Source organism: Stegodyphus dumicola, chromosome 12 (assembly GCF_044657685.1).
Source record: "Stegodyphus dumicola isolate Sdum_Otavi_A_Nest chromosome 12, ASM4465768v1".
In the NCBI taxonomy this organism is placed as follows: Eukaryota; Metazoa; Arthropoda; class Arachnida; order Araneae; family Eresidae; genus Stegodyphus; species Stegodyphus dumicola.
The window spans coordinates 28,897,429-28,919,343 of NC_140779.1; the positions used below are offsets into that span (position 1 = coordinate 28,897,429).

The 21,915-nt window shown below is 33.8% G+C and overlaps 1 protein-coding gene across 2 annotated transcripts in view; it reads right to left on the reverse strand.

The window, feature by feature from the left end:
- Positions 1-6,468, reverse strand: part of LOC118204472 (A disintegrin and metalloproteinase with thrombospondin motifs adt-2-like) — a 209,312-nt gene extending 202,844 nt beyond the window's left edge. For both annotated transcript variants that reach the window (XM_085827588.1, XM_085827587.1), the window contains exon 1: positions 6,337-6,468. In XM_085827588.1, the coding sequence (XP_085683714.1) occupies positions 6,337-6,441 (105 nt within the window). In that variant the 5' untranslated portion in view covers positions 6,442-6,468. The remainder of the gene's footprint in view (positions 1-6,336) is intronic.
- Between the last annotated feature and the right edge of the window lie 15,447 nt (positions 6,469-21,915).

Below are 21,915 nucleotides of genomic sequence, written 5' to 3' on the forward strand. Positions count from 1 at the left end.
ACAAAAAAGAAATCTAGCGCATAAAATAGGTAGGCTTGAAGATGTACGCGTTGTTAATGCTAATGGAACGCTTTGAGTTCATTGAGTGTTATCGTTTTAGTTAACGTTTTACAAAATATGAAATAGATAATAAAATAAATTCCAAATTCCAAATTTAGGCTTTCAGAAGCCCATTCGAGTTCACGACTAAATTATTCAAAATTTAATATCTCTACGTATCGTTATTTTTTCACAATCCAAGAAAGATACATACATTCATGCGTATTCTTTATTGATAGTCCAAAGGGGCAATTTGTCCTGAAGGACTATTAATTTCGTTTTGGCATTTTGCGTTGAAAACTATAAACGGCGAATCACTTTGTAGAGTTCCTCACTTTGTAATTCTAAGTTAATGTTGGAAGTGAAGAATGTAAGAACTGATAAGCGAATAATCGCTTAAGTTCGGTGACAAGAAACAACAAGATAGAAGGGTAACTAACCATTTATTATTCCAGTAAGATTTAACAAAACTCCGCTTGGGAGTCTACAAGCAAAGCCCGCACTTTGGCTTGAACTTAAAAAACTAAGAATTAAACTAAAACTAAGATTAACTAAAGAAATATAGCCGAAGCTATCAAGGTTCAAATTGAGCTGGCCCCTTAACTTATTTGACTACGAAGCTTAGCAAGGGGCTGAGTACGGCCGAGCGTAATAACAGCTTTGAGAGAGAGAGAGTGGCCAAAAAGGCAAACGCGCGTAAATCAGAAACTCTGATTCTCTCTACCTCTGTAAGTAACTTCGTGATTTAAATACCGCTCCTCCTCATTAACTATTCAGCAAGATTCCAAAACTACGTTCTGGCCGGAAGTAGTAAATTGAAGTTAAGAATTTGACAGGTAAGGAACTTTAACTTAAAATTTAACTGTTAATAAAATTAACATAATCCTTTCAATTTTTCAAATTGTTGTTACCAAATATTAGAGCGCTGTATTATATTTAAATAAATTAAATAATGAAGAATCTACATGAATGCTGTTTCACGGATTGTTATAAAACAACGGTACCTATAGCCATCAAAATTTGAATAACGTAATCTTCCATAGAATATGAACATGTGGAAGCCCTAATTTGAAACTTGTTTTATTATCGATTTCATATTTTGCAACACTTCAAAACGAATTTTTGATTAAAAAACTGAACGATTTCAAAGCGAGCAATAGCAACACTGTACGAAAAAAAAAAGCATTTTTATTTCCAGCGCGCGAGACTCTGTTTCGGAAATTATAAAGATATGCTCATTGTAAAATTATTTTGCGATATTGTTGTTGAACTGAATTTTATGGTTTGAATACTTAGAACATGATATTTAATAAATAAAGCTAACACACAAAACGCTTTAAAAAAACGCCCCTTTGGACGTAATTTAAAATCTAAAACCCTTTCAGATTTTTTTCATGATTTATTTTTTATTTTTTTTTAAATATAATGTAGGTCTTTAATATTTGGTGGCAACAATTTGAAAAGTTAATCAGACTGTTATAGTAAATCCACGTAAAATACCAAAATGAAATTTATAGCCCTTCTGGGCTAACGCCCATTTCGGTTTTTAAGTTGTTTTTTCTGTTTAATTCTTATACGAATGGCGAGCCGGCATCAATATGACGTTTTCAATGACAGAGGTGGTGAAAAGGTTATAGAACTCTGTCCACGTTAATGACATTAAATCTATTCGGTGTTCCTTCCCAGGGAAAATGCATCGCAGTATATACGCCCGAAAGCAGGGAATCAAGCTTAACTGAGGAATTTACACAAATATTAGCTCAAATTATTAGGTTTTTTTTTTAACGAATTGTAATGAACCCCATTTCACACAGACACAAAGCACATGTGGCTGAAGTATAAAATGGTCAAATAAAGTTATAGAAACGAAAGATATTTAGTAAGGAAGTACTCGAACTGTAAAGCTGTTTAGAAAATAAATCCATTTCGAAATACAGCATTAATATTTCGAGCTAGAGTTATGATAATCTAAAGATTATAAAAATGTAGTGACAAAAATTAGTTTTAAAATTCTAGCAGCGTTATTTAAAAGAATACGTTTAAATTAATAATATCACAATGATACCAAGATTCATTCTGGAAACTCTCCGTAGTAAAATGTTTTTGTATAATTTAATATATTTACTTTTGAATTGTTAACCATTTATCTGAAGTATAAAAAAGAATGTGAATTTACACTTTTGAACTAAAAGCCAACGTTATATAACATATACCGTTAAAAACATATCTTTTAGTAACTTCAGTTACGTTATTAGGGTTCATAGTAATTACCAGTTGGATATATTATGATAAAATGCGATGATTATATAACAAGATGGATGCAACAATTAAAAAAACTAAGTATTGACTAGTTTGTGTGAAATATAAAGATGATATGAAATGTGCAATGTAAATATTTACCAGCTCGCATAGCAAAACTCTGGTAGCCTAGATGTTATATAAAGCATGAGCCTCAAAGTTTGAAAATAATCGCGTAGAGGCATTTGGTTTTTTGAAGTAGGAAACTCGAAAAATGAGCAATGCCCTCGTCGGAACTCAAACCTGAACTTCTCGAATACGCGGTGAGTGTGCTTACCGCTACACCATGAAGGCATGCAAAAAGGAGGAAGAAAATACCTTACATACTCCCCCATTTAAAGGTTAACTGGTGATTAGAGGTTCCCAATCGCCAAATCCTGGCGATGAAGAATCCTTATTCACCACCTTTTTAGTCCGGACACCACTGTAGAATCATTAGAATTTTGGATGCTAGAGAAGTGAAAAAAGAGCAATACCCTTGCCGGGAGTCGAACCTAGGGCCTCTGGAAATACGCGCGGAGTGTGCTGCAATTACACCACGAAGGTATGCAGAAAGGACGTAGAAAATACCTTATGTACTTCCCTTTTTAAAGGGTGACTGGCAATTAGGGGATCCAGTCGCCAAATCTTGGTGGTGAAGAATCATTATTCATCACCTTTTAGTTCAAACACCACTGTAGAGACATTAGGAATTTTTTGGAGCAAAGAAACACGAAAAATGATCAATGCCTTCGCCGGGACTCGAACCTGGGCCTCTCGAATACGAGCCGAGTATGCTACAGTTACACCACGAAGGCATACAGAAAGGATGGAGAAAATAGCTTATAATCTGCTTGCGATATTTCCATTGCCTAACAACACTCCTCAGGTGTTGGTGTATATAATTATGGCAAAGCACAATAGAGCTATCTGTCTAAGGGGAAGGATGCCTTCGTGAAGGACTTCCTAAGGGAAACTGGCTCGTATACACGTTACACATGAGGAAACCCACGAAAACACCCATGCAGCCAGCCCGTTCGCTGGATTCAAACCCCGGACCGAACTACCAGTGTTCAGCTACTTTACCGCTCGGCCGCTAGTGGACCAACACTCCTCAGAAAACTTTATTTCGCCACATACGAGTAATTTCTTTCTGGTTTTACACAAGCAATTCTAATTACAAAAATTTTCAAAGATTGTTTTAGGTAAAGATTTTTTTAAGCAATTTCAACCGTGAGGTGGGAAAGGTTTTACGAATACAAAACTAAAGCCTTTTATACGATTGTCACCAAGAAAGGTTAGCAAAACATTACCCATATTGCAAGAACTTAAACGCTAAGAAGTATTTAATTTTATGATAGTGAGTAGCGTAGATATTCCAGGTTAATCCAGGGATATCCAGTAAATTTACTCCCCTAGATCACTTTTTAATGTTGATTTCCGAAATAGATGAACACTTTTTTTATCAAATTCAAGAACCAGTTCGAAAAAAATGTTGTTCATTGGCGTTTAAAAGCTTCAAATTTGAGTAAAATAACAGCAGTGCTAAGTGTGCAAATTATGAAAATATTATTTACGCATGAATCTACGAAGTTTATATTAAAAGTTACGAAACGTTTTAATTTAAATTATCAAAGCATAATAAGTATTTTACTAATGGGAAATGTTGCTTTACGAGACCATATAATAGGCCAGACTTTATTTTTATAGTCTCTCGTGTTACTTTTCGTGTTGAGAACTTTCGCAAAATTCTTTATTTTATTTTGCGAAACTGGGTACCTGGAAGCAAGCGTCTAAGAACAATATTTAAGAAATTAAAATCTGCAGTCACTTTTATTGAGCTATACTCTTAAAACCAAAATTACTAGTCTGTAAAAATAAATAAAGTTTTTCTCATTCGCGAAATATATACTGATGAGATTTTAAAAATCAACGCTTTTTTCGACGATCCTTGACACTGAAATGAATGAAATGAAAGTCAAATAAATAAAATGAGCGTTTTAATAATTTAATGGCTTTAAAATAAATCATATTTTCTTTAATATGAAGGGTTTCATATTTAAATGGTTTTCCAAAAGGGCTTGTGAAGGTTTTTTACGATCTCGCTGGGCTCGTAGTCGACCCGGCTGCTATAACACTCATTTCTACTAAACCCACTTCTTTTGTCTTTTTAGCTTTATTATTAAGTATAATTTTCTTCGTACTTACGCCATATACAATTCAACAGCAAAATTACAAAAAATTTTAAATTAGAATAGCATAGCGGTATACATTTAGAATTCCTGATACAGCGTTACGCGTAGGCATACATTTTTTTCAGTCTTTCCTCCGTTCATCATATCAATGTTCAGTTTTCGTACTAAGATGTCTTTACAAAAGATTTCTTTGTCTTTTTGTTATTCAAGTTTTATATGTTTACTTTATTTATTAAATATCACGTTCTTGGCGCTTCTCTACATCAAATTCGATTCAACAGCAAAACCACAAAATATTTTAAAGCAGCATATCTTTAGAATTTTCGATATACAGTCTCGCGCACTGGAGATAAAAATGTTTCATTTGATACAGTGTTGCCACAGCTAGCTTTGAAATCGTTAATTTTTTATCAAGAATTAGTTAAGGTTTCACAAAATATGAAATGGATAATAAAAAAAATTCGAAATTTAAAATTTGGGCTTCCAGGTGCCAGTGTCGGGGTGGAGGCCTACGTTATTCAAAATTGGATGACTCTAGGTACCGTTGGTTTTCACAATGCGAGAAACATGCATGCGTCCATGCAGGTTCTTTATTATTTAATTTCTTTAAACATAACACAGGGCGGTAACATTTTGTGGCAACAATTTGAAAAGTGATACACCGTTTATAGTGATTCAACGCAAAATGCCGTTTTGACACTAATATACCATTCGGGACTAGCGTCTCTTTTGGGATAATAATATTAAAAAATAAAAATAAAATCGATTTTTGAATTATATTGTAGTAATATTTCTTCCTCAAGGCGTAAATTAAAATGAAACTAATCTAAATAATTATTAAAAGCCCATTAGCAAAGTATTTTAAATACATATGAAAGCTAATGAAATGTAACACATCTTTTTTAATTTAGCGCGAGAGCAATATTTCAAATGAAAGAAAATTTTTTTTTTTAAGTAGAGTATGTCTGCGTTTTAAAAATGTCAGAATTTTTTTTCGTAAAGAATATTGACCTCAGATTTCCATGAACATTTTACGAAGAAACTTAACCTTCAGAGTCCCGTTACGTTCTTTATTGCGTAACAAACCACGATGCAGTGTTTATAGATGTCAAGAGTTATGAAAAGCAGATTTTAAAAGAAACACTGTAATATCAGTTGTTGTATAAATCGGAATATATATATATATATTAGTTATTGATGTTGTTACTCATCCCCCTACGAAGGTCATAATTACTATTTTGCTCGTGAGTAGTATATGTAATAAGTAATGGAAACGTAATACATATGTTAGCTATCGCAATTTTTGCATTAATTCTTCAGAAAATTCTGCGGAAAATTTTTCAAAGAAAGATTTAAAAATTGTTGAAAGGAAATGCAATAATATCACTGCAGCAATTTCAAAGGTTGTAATGATATGTTGCATTTGAAAGATATCTACAAAAAGGAAAGGTTGTAATGATACGTAGCATATGAAAGATATCATTACAACCTTTCATTTTTTTTCAAACACACACACACATATATATGTATACGTGCACTTAACAGTACATGAACAATAAAATAAAAAATATTCATTAAATATTCAAACTCCTTAAATATCTAAACAGAATTATTTTGCAGAAAATTCTGCTGATGTAATATTTCTTAAATATTTAATTTTCTTTTGGTTTTTGCTTTATAAACAAACAGAGGAAAAAAATAAAATTTAAAAAACCTGCTTATCAAAATTTTTTACAAAGTGCGCTTTCGCTGGAAATTCAAATTCATATAAAGGCTTACATAATATGAGACAAAAATTTCTGCAATATAAATGGCATCTTCCTACCTGTGAACAGGTGAGATATCCTATAACGAGGTAGAGAAGAGTGGGCAAAGGGGGCGGCACGTCCCCAGTTAGGACTCGGCCACCGAATACGGGGAGCAACCACATGCTTCTGCCACTGCCCGCCAGCAACCAAAACACAGCATTCAAACGATATGAAAAGTTTCAACCTCTCACTATCCCGACTTCCTCCCTTCCCTTCTCCATACCCTCCCCGCCCGGATTGGACCGAAATGCATGCCCGGCCAAGCGTGCGATGTGCTGTCGGTGATAAATGATGACCGGTGAAATAAGCATCAATAAAAAACAAGTTTGGAAATGGGATAGCATGAGCATGCTAAATGCTCATGAAAAGTATACATGAGCATGCTCATGAAAATTAGGAGGACTAAGGCATTTAGTGTTTGACCCACGTACTGAAATTACTCCACAAATGCATCAAGCAAGGCGGGGGGAAATCTTATCTTATGGGCTGAAGTCAAAAATTTAGAAATTCGAATCAGAAAATTATAAGAAAAAACTCAATTCGCTTAATTAGATAATTTTCTAATAGTTCATCATATATACTTGCATGAAATCCGTTCTACTGGAATAAAATTATCTAAACACTAATACAGCAGATCCAGGTTCATTTCCCATGGCTTATGGCCCATGGAATAAAAGTTTCGTAATTTTCTTACGAGCATCAAAAATACTGTATAATATACAGTAGAAAAGTTACTACCAAAATTACTACCTTTTCAAAATTCACTATTCTCGCCATTTTATCATAATAATTGCTCCTTAAACATATGTACAGTGTACATTTAGTTGCATATTTAGACACATGTACACTTAATTGCCTCTTACAAACACATGTACTTTTCAGAAATATGCTAGATAGGGCATGATTTAAATATCAACTTTTATGTACTGTAGAGCTATTAGGAGTTTTTGAAGCAGGAGACATGGATAATAAACAATACCCTCGCCGGGACTCGAACCCTGGACCTCCCGAATACGCGTCGAGTATGCTTCCAAATACACCACGAAGGCATGTAGAAAGAAAGGAAGAAAATACCTTATGGCACAATAAAGAATTGCAAGTTTTTAAACACATTCAAAAGCATTTGGTGTCTTTTTTAATTATATTCTTAGCAATTTAAAATTAATTTATCGTATTTAATTCAAAAATTAATTTAAATATTCTTTAACATCCTTAAATACTATTATTTTGTACATTCATTTTTACTGCTAATGGTCAGAACTTCAGGGAGTAAAAATCGTTCAGACTAATCTAATTAATGAAATAACACTCAAATGTAACCTTAATGCGATACCTTAAGTGGAACTTTAAAGAACCTCTTTAATGATATTATTGCGATGCAAAATACGAAACTCATTTGTAAAGGAAGAAAAAAGTCTGTGTCGGCCGTCCTTCACACCGCCACGATAAGAAGATCACCCAAATTCAAGGTTAGGACCGGCATGAAGAACATCTGCTTTGGGACAATGAATCTTGAGTTCGATAGGGGTTAATCTTTTTCTCTCAAATGAACAAAATTACCATCTATCTATTATGATGAAGTTCACACTGGGTTCTATCTTCATTGCATAATTTTATCATAAATTTTAAGGTTTCTGTCTAGTTTATAAATTTCATGTATTTTGTATTTCTTTATTAAACTGTTTTTGAAATTAGGAAGAGTAACGTAGATAAACTTAATATGAAAACATTGGAAATCTAATCGGATTTCGAAGTATTTATTCTCTTACCTTCGCACAACTTCTTTAGAAAATAAAACCTGTTACTACGAGCATTCAAATACTTTAACACACAAACTAATTCTGCAGCCTAACATAAAAAGTTTATTATTAAACCATTTTAAAACATTTATGTTTTAGCATTATAATCAATTAAACTGCTTATACTACTTTAATAATATTTTAATGACTGTAACTTTGTTGTAATATTTAGAAAGAGAATGAATACTATGTGCTAAATGTTTCAAAGATTCCCAATTCCATACGGTTAGAAAGAGAAAAAAATCTGATGTGTACACCACATGACTTCCTTGTACGGAATATTAAATTATACGCATTTTTTCTTGCATTTCATTTAAACTTATTGGTTTGAATTAAATCTACTTCGCCGACAGTGCATAAACCACAATAGAATAAATGCATTCTTTAAAATTCACTCTAGTATTTGTTTACCATAGCCACACTCTGGCGCTAGATTCATTTAACAGTATTATATTTCGTTCATATTATAACTCACAATGCACAAAATTTATATCATTTAAAGAATAGAATTATATAATCGTTGCCACATGTTCTATTCAAATACTATAATAAAGCTAAAACGATGTATAAAAGAAATTAAGGAAACAAAACAAAAAAGAAACAGTTTTTCACAGACGATTGACTATTTCTCATTCAATTAATTCAGTTCTCACTTCGCGAGAAGGCAAAAATATATAAAAACTCAAAATATCTATATTAAAAATTACGAAGTAAATCTTAAACACTTATTTCCTCGAAAAAATTTCAGAAAGGATTAAGCATGATTGAATTCGCAATAATAAATGAAGGCGTTATCTTTGTTGTTGCGAATCTAAGTTTCTCTAGATTGGCAACATATCAACTATTCTGCTGTTTCAAATGTAAACAAGCAATGGCCGCCATCAAAAAAATTATTAGGCTTAGTGGCACTTAAACAACTTTAAAATTGTTGATAATTCTAAAAATATTGCATACAGATTTACTAAAGGCATAAAATCCTTAACCGAAAGATAAGAACAACATAATTCAATCATTTTTAAAGCAAAAAATTTACAATTTACAAACATATAAGAGTAAAGAAACTGAGATCACTGAGCCGGGTAACAGAGTAGATATATATATAAATACACTCATGTCCAAAATTATCTTTACATACCCAAAAATGATGATATTCAATGAAATATCGAATCAATGTGATCCGTATTTGCAGGGAATGTGTGAAAACCAAGCCTAATTAGCATTATCCAATCAAAAGTAATCAAACGGTTTGTGATATGCAAATCTAGGCGTTACGTCATCTAAGGGTGAATCAAGCGCTTTGCGCAAACTGAATATTTGAGTGAATTTCTGCAACATAGCGTTTGATTTCAGTGTGTAGGGACTCAAAGCGGTTTGTTATGGCTTCGAAGTATCATTTGGAAGAATCTGTAAAGTGGCGAATTATCGGCCGTTTAGAAGCAGGGCAGTCAATCATGGAAACAGCCACATGTCTGAATATTTCAAGACAGACAGTCTCTAAGCTATGGAATTAGTTTCAAAATGATGGAAGTGTTGTAAGGAGGCCTGGACAAGGTCGGAAACGAATGACAACTGCTTCTGAAGATCGGTATCTGGCATTAACTGCCCGTCGTAACAGAAAGGCTATTGCTCGCCAGTTGAGTTCAGAGCTTGCAGCCACCACTGGAACTATTGCATCACGGCAAACAATATACAGAAGGCTTAATGAAAAAGGCCTTTATGCCAGAAAGCCAAGAATATGTGTTTTACTGTCTTCACAGAAAAAGAGGGATCGCTTTAATTGGTGTAAAGAACATCAAAACTGGACTGAACATCAATAGTCCCATGTTCTCTTTACTGATGAGTCGCGGTTTAGTTTAACTGGTGATTCTAAACGTGTTTACATCTGGAGGGAGTCAGGAACACGAAATAATCCCTCGAACATTGTGGAACGTGACCGTTTCGGTAGTGGAGGTGTGATGGTATGGGGTGGAATAATGATCGATGGACGTACGCCCCTACACGTGTTCAGCAGCGGATCTGTGACAGGCCAGATATATTGAGATGAGGTCTTAGATCCTTATGTAAGACTTTTCAGGGGTGCATATGGACCTAACTTTTTATTTATGGATGATAATGCCGGTCCACATCGAGCAAACCTCGTTGATGAATTCCTTGAAAGTGAAGACATTAAGCGAATACCTTGGCCATCAAACTCTCCTGACCTGAACCCGATAGAGAACTTATGGGACTACCTTGGAAGAGCAATTGCACGTATACATCCTCCTCCTAGAGATGTAAATGCTCTGAAGAGGGCATTGCTGGAAGAGTGGAGATTAATTCCCCAAACTGTAGTTAACAACGTTATTTCCAGCCTTAAAACACGTTGTGATATGTGTGTACAAGTCAGGGGAGATCATATTCCATATTAAATTCGTAAGACTTAATTCTTTTTCTGAATCATTCCTTTTTTTCTTAACTCTCTTTGTCACACTTTATTACCATTTTTATTGTTTCATGCTACAATTTTATATCATATGAGGTGATCTTAAATTTTTTCTTTTGTATTTATGTGGCATCATGTTATGTATGATTCCACGAAAATTCATTAAATTATAAGTCATAGTCTCTGAGAAATCCGTGAATTTATGCATGTAAACATAATTTTGGACATGAGTGTATATTTCTATACGTTTGGTGCGGCCGATTGCATCCAAAATACGAGGTGCACACTTACATGTTATAGCAGTCCTATATACAAAATTTCAACGTTCAGCGCCTACTCGTTTTTGAGTTATACGAGATACGTACGTACGCACGTACGTACATACGTTCGGTACAGACGCCACGAAAAATTCTCTTCAGAATTCATTTTAAAGCATTTTATAATTTGTTTGGAGGAAACGAGTCTTTTATTCTGTTCTTACGTACAGATATCACGCAAAAACGTCGTTAAATTGCATTCGATAGCTGTCAAAATGGATATTTTCATTGAAATATGCTGCCTGAAACTTTTCGCGATTACAATACTTCCTTTTTACTTCGTACAAGGAAGTAAAAAGAGATTGAAAACCTGAGCAGTTTCAGTCAAGTCAGGAGTCAAAGCTCTCGTACTTAAATCAAGAAATTCTGTGTCATATTCTTGGTCCAAAATTTTTACCACGCCTCCTGAATATTGAAATTAGAGTCCTTTTGTCGACAGCTGCTGACAAACTCATAGGGGACATAAGAAAGAATATGTTTTTTTTAACAATATCAGAAGAGAGGATAGAAAATATACTCTCTTAACTACCATTATTAACAAATTAAATCAGATTTATATCGTCAGAAGTTCAGAATTCCGAACATGGAAGTGTTTAGCCCAAAGGAGCGTTAGCTCAGCTATTAATTTCGTTTTCGCATTTAACGTCGATTCACTGTAATTGTCCCTATCACTTTTCAAACTGTTGCCACAAAATATTATCGCCCTGTGTTATATTTAAAGAAATTAAATAATGAATAATCAACATAAATGTATATGTGTTTCTAGCATTGTGATAAAACAACAGTGCCTACAGCCGTCAAATTTTGAATAACGTAATCCTCCTCCGAATATGGGCATCCGGAAGACCTAATTTGGAATTTGTTTTATTACCGATTTCATACTTTGTAAAACTTTAACGAATTTTTGATTAAGAAAATCAACGATTTCAAAGCCAGCAATAGCAACACTGTACGAGGGAAAAAATATCTGCAGCGTGCGAGACTGTGTATCGGAAATTCTAAAGATATGCTCAATTTAAAATTATTTTGAGATATTACTGTTGAAGTGAATTTTATGGTTTAAGTGCGAAGAACATGATATTTAACAAATAAAGGTAACACAGGAAATGTTAAAAAAATGTCCCTTAGGGCGTAATGTAAAATCTGAAAGCTTTTAGATTTTTTCTTTAATTATTTAAATTTTATTCATTTGTAATTTTTTATTCAAAGGAAGCAAAAATATTGTAGAGTGAATCTTTCTTTGCCCCTTTTAAATACTTTTTTTTTTTTCCAATAACAGCAGGCGAAATGGCATTATTTTTTCTTTAAGCAATTAGATCTGAATGTATTTTGATTTTTATAAGTATTCAGTATTAAATGCAATATTCTGAGAAACATTGCTTTTAATATTGATTCATTAGTAATTATATAATGCTCTCCAGCGGCCAATTGGTAAAGTCGCTGAACACTGGTTTTCCGGTCCCGGGGTTCGAATCCCGGCGAATAAGTTAGTGTATGTGCGTTTTCGTGGTTTTTCCCTGAGAAATTAGGTATTTTTTGGAAACAGGAGCGATAAAAAATGAACAATGCCTTCGCCGGGTCCCGAACCACGGACCTCTCGAATACGCGCAGAGTGTACTGACTACTACATCCCGAAGGCATGCTAAATGGCGGGAGAAATACCTTATACCCCCATGTGTAACATATATACGAGACATTAAAAAGTACCCCACGTAGGTATTCCTTCCCTTTGGCAGACAGCCCTCAAGTACTTTGCCATAATAAAATAAAACCAAAGTACATAATATTACAAGAAAATAACCTTGCATATAAGCCAGTAATTATTTTTTAATTAATTTAAGTAATATGAGAAAAAAACACCATGAATGTTAAAATTTAAAAAAAACTATTACAACAAAAGAATATTACAGTGAATCCCTTCAGAATACTTATCCTACCTTCGATTCTATCTTTTTGCCACTTTCGGAAATAATTCCGGAAGACCTGTTTCATGAGTAACTTAAGTTGAGCTATTTTGGCTGCATGGATGTTTTGAGACGATTCGAAAGGTTTATTTTTCCTACCCATTTCAGCTACGCGGAAGAGCCATGAGTTGCACGTTGTCAAACACAATAAGTAAAGTGGACAGAAACACACCGCAATGCTTTTATTTGTCACATATTCCCGAACCAAAAGTGATTGGCCTACACCATTATCACGATGGTGAATGAAAATCTTTGTCCATTTTTCAGACTGACTACTATTAGAAACTATGCTTATAAACCTTTACGCTCTAAGCCAATGTTCAGAGTTCATCGTAGATACACATATTTTATTTTTGGATACAAAATCGACTTGCACAGTTTCATCAGACTAAAAAAATCTGATGTGTACACCACATGACTTCCTTGTACGGAATATTAAATTTACGCATTTTTCTTGCATTTAATTTAAACTTACACTCATGTCCATAAATTAAGGATAATTCGGAGCCACGCGTAAATCGAACTCTAAAATAAATATATCACCTGTAAAATCACTAAATACATCTTCAAGAACCATATGCAAATTTCAGGAAGTAACCAGATGACACCGGTGAACGTCACAATGACGAGAGTGTAAGAGAGTGATATATAAGGAATACAGGCAAAGAAGTAAAATTGTTCGCAGGCGCTTTATAAGGCAAATAAGCATTTCGCAGGCAAATAAGCATTTCAGTGCAATAACCGAATAGCTATGACACAAAGGACGCATTAGGATGATTTTTACGTGGTAGAATTATCGGCCGTCTGGAATGTAGGCGTACCCAACTGGAAGTATCAGACGAACTTGGAATTGCCCAGAGTGTCATCTCCAGGCTTTGATAACGATTCCAAGATGATGGTAATGTGAGTAGACGTTACAGCACAGGTCGCCCCAGAGTTACAACGCCGAATGAGGACCGGTATTTGGCAGTTACTGCCAAAAGAAACAGGCAGAGCACAGCCTCAGACCTGTCTCGTCAGCACTCTTCAGCCACTGGTACGACAGTTTCAAGGCAGACTGTGTACAGACGCTTAGGGTAGATTGGTCTATATGTTCGTAGACCTGTCAGATGCGTTCCACTTACTGCAACTCACTGTCGCCTGCGGTTCGCCTGGAGTAGAGAGCATGCATTGTAGACACGGCAACAGTGGGCTTCTGTGATGTTTTCCGACGAGTCCAGTTTTACCTTGCAGTCTGATTCTCGCCAGAATTTCATATGGAGAGCTCTAGGTACCCGTTACCACCAAGAAAACATCATTGAACGACACCGTTACGGTGGTGCAGGAGTGCTCGTTTGGGGTGGAATTATTCTGGGTTCCACAACTGACCTTCATGTTCAAATTGGAAGCATGACAAGCCAAATCTATCGGGACGTCATTCTGGAACAACATGTACGTTTGTTTCGAGGAGCAATGGGTGCACAATTTGTGTTTATGGATGACAACGCCCGTCCTCACCGTGCAAACATCGTAAGCGAATGCCTTCAATCGAATGATATCACCCGTATGGACTGGCCAGCATTCTCACCAGACTTGAATCCAGTAGAGCAAGTGCAGGACATGCTTGGCCGACGAGTTGCAGCCCGTCGACCTCCTTCTACATGTCTACCGGAACTTCGGAGAACATTGTTTTTTGAGTGGTGTAATATCCCCCAAGATCAGATCGATAATTTGATACTCAGCGTGCCTAGGCGTTGTACGGATTGTATTGCATCGTCTGGGAGACATACAATGTATTAACAATCATACCAACCATGTAATATTGGTTTTTTGTAAATAGGACTTTTTTGTAATTTCCTCCAGGGAGAAAAAATCGCTATTTTTTTTAATAATATCAAACATCTAGCATTTTTTTTTTTTTTTTGCTCTTTACCTTTTGTTTAATAAATAAGCTTTACAAATAAGTCAAATTTGTTTTGCTTCTAATTCTTCCTTTGCCTGATTTTGCATTATCCTTAATTTATGGTCATGAGTGTATTAGATTGAATTTAACCTACTTCGCCGACAGCGCATAAACCACAATAGAATAAATGCATTCTTTAAAATTCACTTTGTTTACCATAGCGACACTCTAGCGCTAGGTTTACTTAACAGTATTATATTTTGTTCATATTATAAACTCAGAATGCACAAAATTTATAGCATTTAAAGAATTATCTAATCGTTGCCACATGTTCTATTCAAATACTATAACAAAGTTGAACGATGTATAAAAGAAATTAAGCAAACAAAACAAAAAAAGAAACAGTTTTTCACAGACGATTGAGTATTTCTCATTCAATTAATTCAGTTTTCACTTCGCTACAAGGCAAAAATACATAAAAACTCAAAATATCTGTATTAAAAATTACGAAGTAAACCTTAAACGCTTATTTCCTCGAAAAAAATTCCAGAAAGGATTAAGCACGATTTAAATAATAAATGAAGGCATTATCTTTGTTGTTGCGAAGCTACGTTTCTCTAGATTGGCAATAAATCCACTACTCTGCTGTTTCAAATGTGAACAAGCAATGGCCGCCATCAAAAAAAAAAAAAATATTAGGCTTAGCGGCACTTAAAGAACTTTAAAATTGTTGATAATTCTAAAAATCTTGCATACAGATTTACTAAAGGGATAAAAACTTTAACCGGAAGATAAGAACAACAGAATTCAATCATTTTAAAGCAAAAAATATACAATTTACAAGCATATAAGAGTAAAGAAACTGAGATCACTGAGCCGGGTAACAGAGTGGATATATATATAAATATATTTCTATACGTTTGGTGCGGCCGATTGCAAGCAAAATACGAGGTGGACATCTACATGTTATAGCAGTCCTATATACAAAATTTCAACGTTCTGGGGCTACTCGTTTTTGAGTTATGCGAGATACGTACGTACGCACGCACTTACGTACGTACGTACGTACTGACATACGTTCGTACAGGCGCCACGAAAGATTCTCTTCAGAATTCATTTTAGACCAGTTTTATAATTTTTTCGGAGGAAAAGAGTGTTTTATTCTGTCCTTACATACAGATATCACGGAAATACATCGTTAAATCACATTTGAAAGAGGTTAAAATGGGATATTTTCGTTTAAATATGCTGCCTGAAACTTTTCGCGATTACAATACTTCCTTTTTAATTCGTACAAGGAAATAAAAACAGAACTCACATAACTTTTATGCTGGATTTTTCCCAGTGTGGACACAAGTAATCATAAACGTTGGCCAGAAACGGTGGTCACTTTATTATGGAGGCACCTCTAGGTGGGCCACCTTTGCCTATTATGAAGATACGTCATTTACAACCATTCTTTGTCTAGGATTCGACCTCGGGCCTTTTGGTATCGGGCGGTAGTCCATTCTACACCATACATTCTGAAGCATATCTGGATTCACCAACACAAGCCTATTAGAAATAGAATAAATGCATTCTTTAAAATTCACGCTTTGAGTTCTGGAATTGTCTTCGGCAAAGGAAGCACACATACAAGGTCTTTCATATAACTCATCGAAAGAAATTGCCAATATTGCCTAAAACAATTTCAGAACTCAAAATGCGCATTTCTAATGCGCTTCGCTGGTGACTCCAGATATGCTTCAGAATGTATGGCGGGAAATGGATTACAGCTTAGATATTGTCCGTTTTATCAAAGGGGAATAAATACATAAAACACTTTTAAAATATATGAACAAATTTTGAACTTCCTTCTACATTCTGTGTAATTCTTATCGATAAATTATTTTCAGTTCAATAGTTATGGTCGTTTGTAATCGATATAATCGTTTTGAATCACTCTATATAATATTTCTATATTTTTTCATTTGGCTCAGTTTAAATAATTAAAGTTCTCATTTGAATCAATCTAGTGAAATACTGACTTCCTTAATTGCATATGAATTAGTTGCATCTATCGCTAATTGATGTCTTCGATATTTGTCGGTAGTTACGATAGTGATCAACTAAGACTTAGGAGATTAAATAAATAAGTGAACATATTTTGATATAATAAAAATATACACTCATTCGTCCTGAGCGCATATATTTAACATGTAGTTAGAATTATATTAACCTATAAATTTAACAAAAAGTAGATCACTTAACTTCATGAGCTAATTGAACTAAGCCATCTGTATGTTTTTATTAATATTTACATTATTTAAGCTACCAAAATATCCAAAACCCAAAAATTAAAGAGAGGAAATTTAATACTGAAACTGGGGGGGGGGGAGGAGATAAGCAATGTAAGGAAAAACCTATCAGAAATGGTGGTTTTTTTTTTTTTTTTTTTTTTTCCTGTTACTCTAATTGACAGTTAAAGAGCCACTTATGAGAATCATTGGCATCATTGTCAATGTTGGATGAATTATCTTGTGACCATCTAATTACCATTTGTTTTAGAGTTAATTAATTAATGTTTAGAACTTTTAAATGGCAGTCTACAGTTAAACTCGAAGTTAAGATTTAACTTCAAGTTTGAGAACATAGATGCAATTAAAAATGCAGTACTTTAACAGTTTTAAAATTTCATTTAAAAATACTTTTTAATGGGCTTCTTTTATAATTTTAAACTTTGATACTTCTTCATTTTTATTATAATTAACGATATAATAGCGGTTTTTGAAATTCTGCATTCAGAAATATTTAAGAAGAAGAACAATATAACACCTTTGCCTGAAGCTTTGCAATCACACATTGCGAATATGAGGATATGTATATAAAAAAATAAAAATGATAAAAAAAAATATCCCGTACAGTGCTCCATTCCTCGCTTTGAAATCATTGAATTTCTAAATCAAAAATTCTTCAATGTCTGACAAAATAAAAAAAATTAAAATTTTATAATAAAACAAATTCTAAATGAGGGCTTCCAGATGCCCATATTCGCAGGAGGATTATTTTATTCAAAATTGGATGTCTCTAGGTACTGTAGTTTCTTCACAGTGCGAGAAACATACGTATATTTATTCATGCAGCTCCTTCATTATTTAATTTCTTTAAATATAATGCAGAACTCTAATATTTGGTGGCAGCAATTTGAAAAGTGAATCAACGCAGAAAGTGAATCGACGCAAAATGCCAAAACGAAATTAATAGCCCTTCTGGACTAACGTCTTTTGGGCTAAAAATAATTTTCACTTGTTTGTATTATAGCTAATTATTGTGTATGGTAAAAGTAATACATCTCTTACATCTGAAATAAGGTTTCTCTAATTAACTACACTTTTCATTAAACTGTTATTAAAATAAGGGACATGCGTATAAAGTTTCATTCTAATGTTTACTATTCTAAAACAACGGAACAATTGGCTAATAGATTTGAGGCAGAATAAAGCCAATAACGGATAAATTATTTTCTCCCTCCTTTCTGCATGTCTTTGTGGTGCAATTGGAAGCATAACTCGAAGAGTATTTCAGAGATCCAGGAGGGCAATGCACATTTTTCACGTCTCCTGCTTCAAAATAGCCTAATAACTTTACAAGTGGCGCCCGAACTAAAAGGTGGTGGAAAATAATTCGTCACTATCAGGATTTGGTGAATGGGTCTCTTAGTACCCAGTCGCACTTAAAAAGGGAGTGTATATAAGGTATTTTCTCTCTCCTTTCCGCATGCCTTCTTGGTGTAATTGGACTCATATCCGAAGTGGTCGACTCATATTCGAGTCCCGCCGAGGACATTGCATATTTTTCACTTCTCCTGCTTCAAAATATCCTTATGACTCTATAAAGGTTTGTAAGGATTATGTTCATTTTATTAACAGTTAAATTTTAAGTTCCTTTCCTGTCAAATTCTTAACTTCAACTTACTACTTCTGGCTAGAATCTAGTTTTGGAATCATTCTCAATACTTAATGAGGAGGAGCGGTATTTAAACCGCGAAGTCTACCTGCAGAAGAGTTTCTGATTTGTGTACTCAGGCCCTTGAAAAGCTTCGTAGTCAAATAGAGTTAAGGAACCTACTCGATTAGAATCTTGATAGCTTCGGCTATATTTCTTTAGTTAATCTTAGTTTTAGTTTATTTCTTAGTCTCTTAAGTCCAAGCCCAAGTGTCGGCTTTGACTGTACACTCCAAGACGGAGTTTTATTTAATCTTATTGGAATAATAAAGGGTTAGTTAACCTTCCTTCTTGTTGTTTCTTGTTACACGAACTTAAGCGATTATTCCCTAACTAGTTCTTAAGATTCGTCACTTTCTACAGTAACTGAGAATTACACTAGTGAGAATCTTACAGGTTAATTTCATGGTTTATAATGTTATGCGTACGTTTTTGTTGCTTCTGTAAATGACTGGAAAGCAAACGGAATGGCAACCGAATAAAGCATCTGTAAATAATCTGATGTAATCTGATGATGCCATCTGTAAATATTGAATTTAAAAATAAAATGTTTGTATTCACTTGAAATATAAAGATCGTAATTAGTAAAAAATAGGATTTCATGAAACTAGTGTTTACATTAAGCAATCGAGAAGTTTATAATGCAAGATGCAATCATACAGACGAGATTGTACAGATATAAGGATTGTGCTGTATGCATGAAATACAGATCACAGTTGTTTCTGCTATACTCTATACACTAAACGACAGACCAACACTGAATGTAATAATAACAGCTCTGATTATATGGTAGAAGAAGTTTTAAAAATTGACCATCTACATAATTCATGCTCTAAAAAGTCTCTGGAAGAAGAGAGATGATGTCGGGTGGCAAGTAAAATGCGCCTTTCATCCATGTAACAGGAAGGGTTGTGCTGTGGGAACAGAGCATGGAGGTGGAACAAAAAGCCACGAGAATCCAATGTCCGAAATGAGCTGCTATCGAAGGTCAAACAACTGCTCTCTTTTTTCCTCTCCATTGCGAATGAAAATGAAAATTTCCTTTAGTGGTCATTCAAATAATATGGAACAATCCACCTGACGACCGCGACCTTTTAATTAGGTGGATTCTCCTCCCAAACCAGGACAGGAACAAATCGTTAAAAAAAAGTGCATTTGTTAGTTTTTACCGACAAATATAGGTACTTGTAGGAGGAACGCAATTGCAATAGTATCTTTGTCTGTCTGTGTGTGTATATGTAATCAATGATACAGCAAGGCCACTTGAAACTCTAAGAGTATATTATTTTGTCCATTTTCACTGCAGAGGCAATAGATTAGATGCTTGTATTTTCCTCCTTTGAACTTAATCAATGCCACCGAATGTGATAAAGAAAAGTTACTAAAAAGTCGTTTACAGAAAAAAAAAAAAAAAAAAAAATTGAATTTACGAAACAGCAATATTATAATTAAAAATTTATTTTCACCCATAAGTTCTTAATATTAAAGAGAAAATAAATGTTTATTGAAATAAGTAGTTCTACATAAAATAAAATAGTTTATAAATGTTTTACCATAGCATAAATTTCCAAAAATGTCATATTTATCAAGCTAGTAGTTAAATGTATGTGGACCAGAAATTTGTAGAATAATATTTGGTCAGCAAAATACCATGCACTTCCCCCTAAAGCCAAATTAAAACATTTTTCTTCTACTGGATAAGTACTACGTAGAAAAAAAAATTGCGCTTTTATTAAGCATTACACATTACCTGTAGAACATAAAGTTTATCGAAGGTGAGAATGCCACTGTACACACCGTGCCCTTATACTGCCACTGTACACACTTAATACTTTTACTGTTATGCATTTCTAGATTCATATATATATATATATTTTCAAAAAAAATTGAGAGATCTCCATTTTGTTCTACTGGCCAAATTCTCAAAGAATAGGTACTTAAAGGTATTAGAATATGCAGAGCTCATTATGTTTTTGGATGAATAAACGTGAGAAAATCTGTTGTACCCTCGCCTGCATTCAAGTTCCGGACCTTCGTAATGCCAGACCGGACATGTTTACAGTTACATCACGAAGGCACGCGGAAAGGAAATCATAAATACCTTGCAAGCAGAGTTCTATCCAAATCTGTTTGATGGGAGATGATCATGTAAAGATCTCTCGTTAGCATTATTTCTATCATGTACTAATAATTGTAAGAACAATACCTTACAAGTAGAGTTCTATCCAAATCTGTTTAGACGGTCTCGTTAGCATTATTTCTACCATGTACTAATAATTCTAAGAACCAGATTCAGTTTACATAAATTGTCTTTTATCTATGTTACCAGCAATCCATGAAACGTCGACATTCTTTAGAATACCTAGGAATTTTATGGAATAACTTGGGTACTTTTATGGAATACTTAAGCAAAGTATGAAATATGAGAATTATTATGCACTTTATCTAGGCACTGTATATAATACCTAGACATTCTATCTTAGAAATGAAGCGTAGGTTGTTCGAAATGAATCGTTAATCGAAATTATTTCGTACTTACCAGTTTGTGATTTGGCATTCTATAGAATGCCTAAGCAATGTGTGAAAAGTTTAATCGTTTCATGCATTGCTGGCCAATTTTCTGCATTCTATAAAATGCCTAGCCATTTTATAGAATGCCGAAATTTATACTTTGCTGGTAACGTTTACAAGAAAGCTGGTCCAATATCCAGTGGAATATATTATTGAAATAGGAATTTAACTACAGCAATGTAATAAAATTAAAACTGCGAATTTATTATTTAACTAATAGGAATTTAATTACGGCAATGTAATAAAATTAAAACTGCGAATTCATTATTTAACTAATTAATCTAATTCTTATTTAACTAATTCTAATGAACTCACTGATTTAATGTTTTATAAAATTTCATTGCAAATATAATCCTATGACATAAACTGCTTATAAAAGGAAGTTTTATTAGTACAATAACAGAGTTAATCTTCTCAACCTTAGTGCAAAACATATTAAAAATTTTGTGGGAAATTATTAAGTTCTCTCAACGTTTTGACTAATGCGTACCATCTAAACAAAAATTGAAAAACTTGAGTACCACCAGTAAATTTTAGAATGATTTTTTAAAAATTCTCAATAGAAATGTTTTAAAAAATATATTTTGCCCTTTGCACAACCTACAGGCTATTTTTACTAAATATGCACACATAAAAATATTAAATTCAAAATTAGTT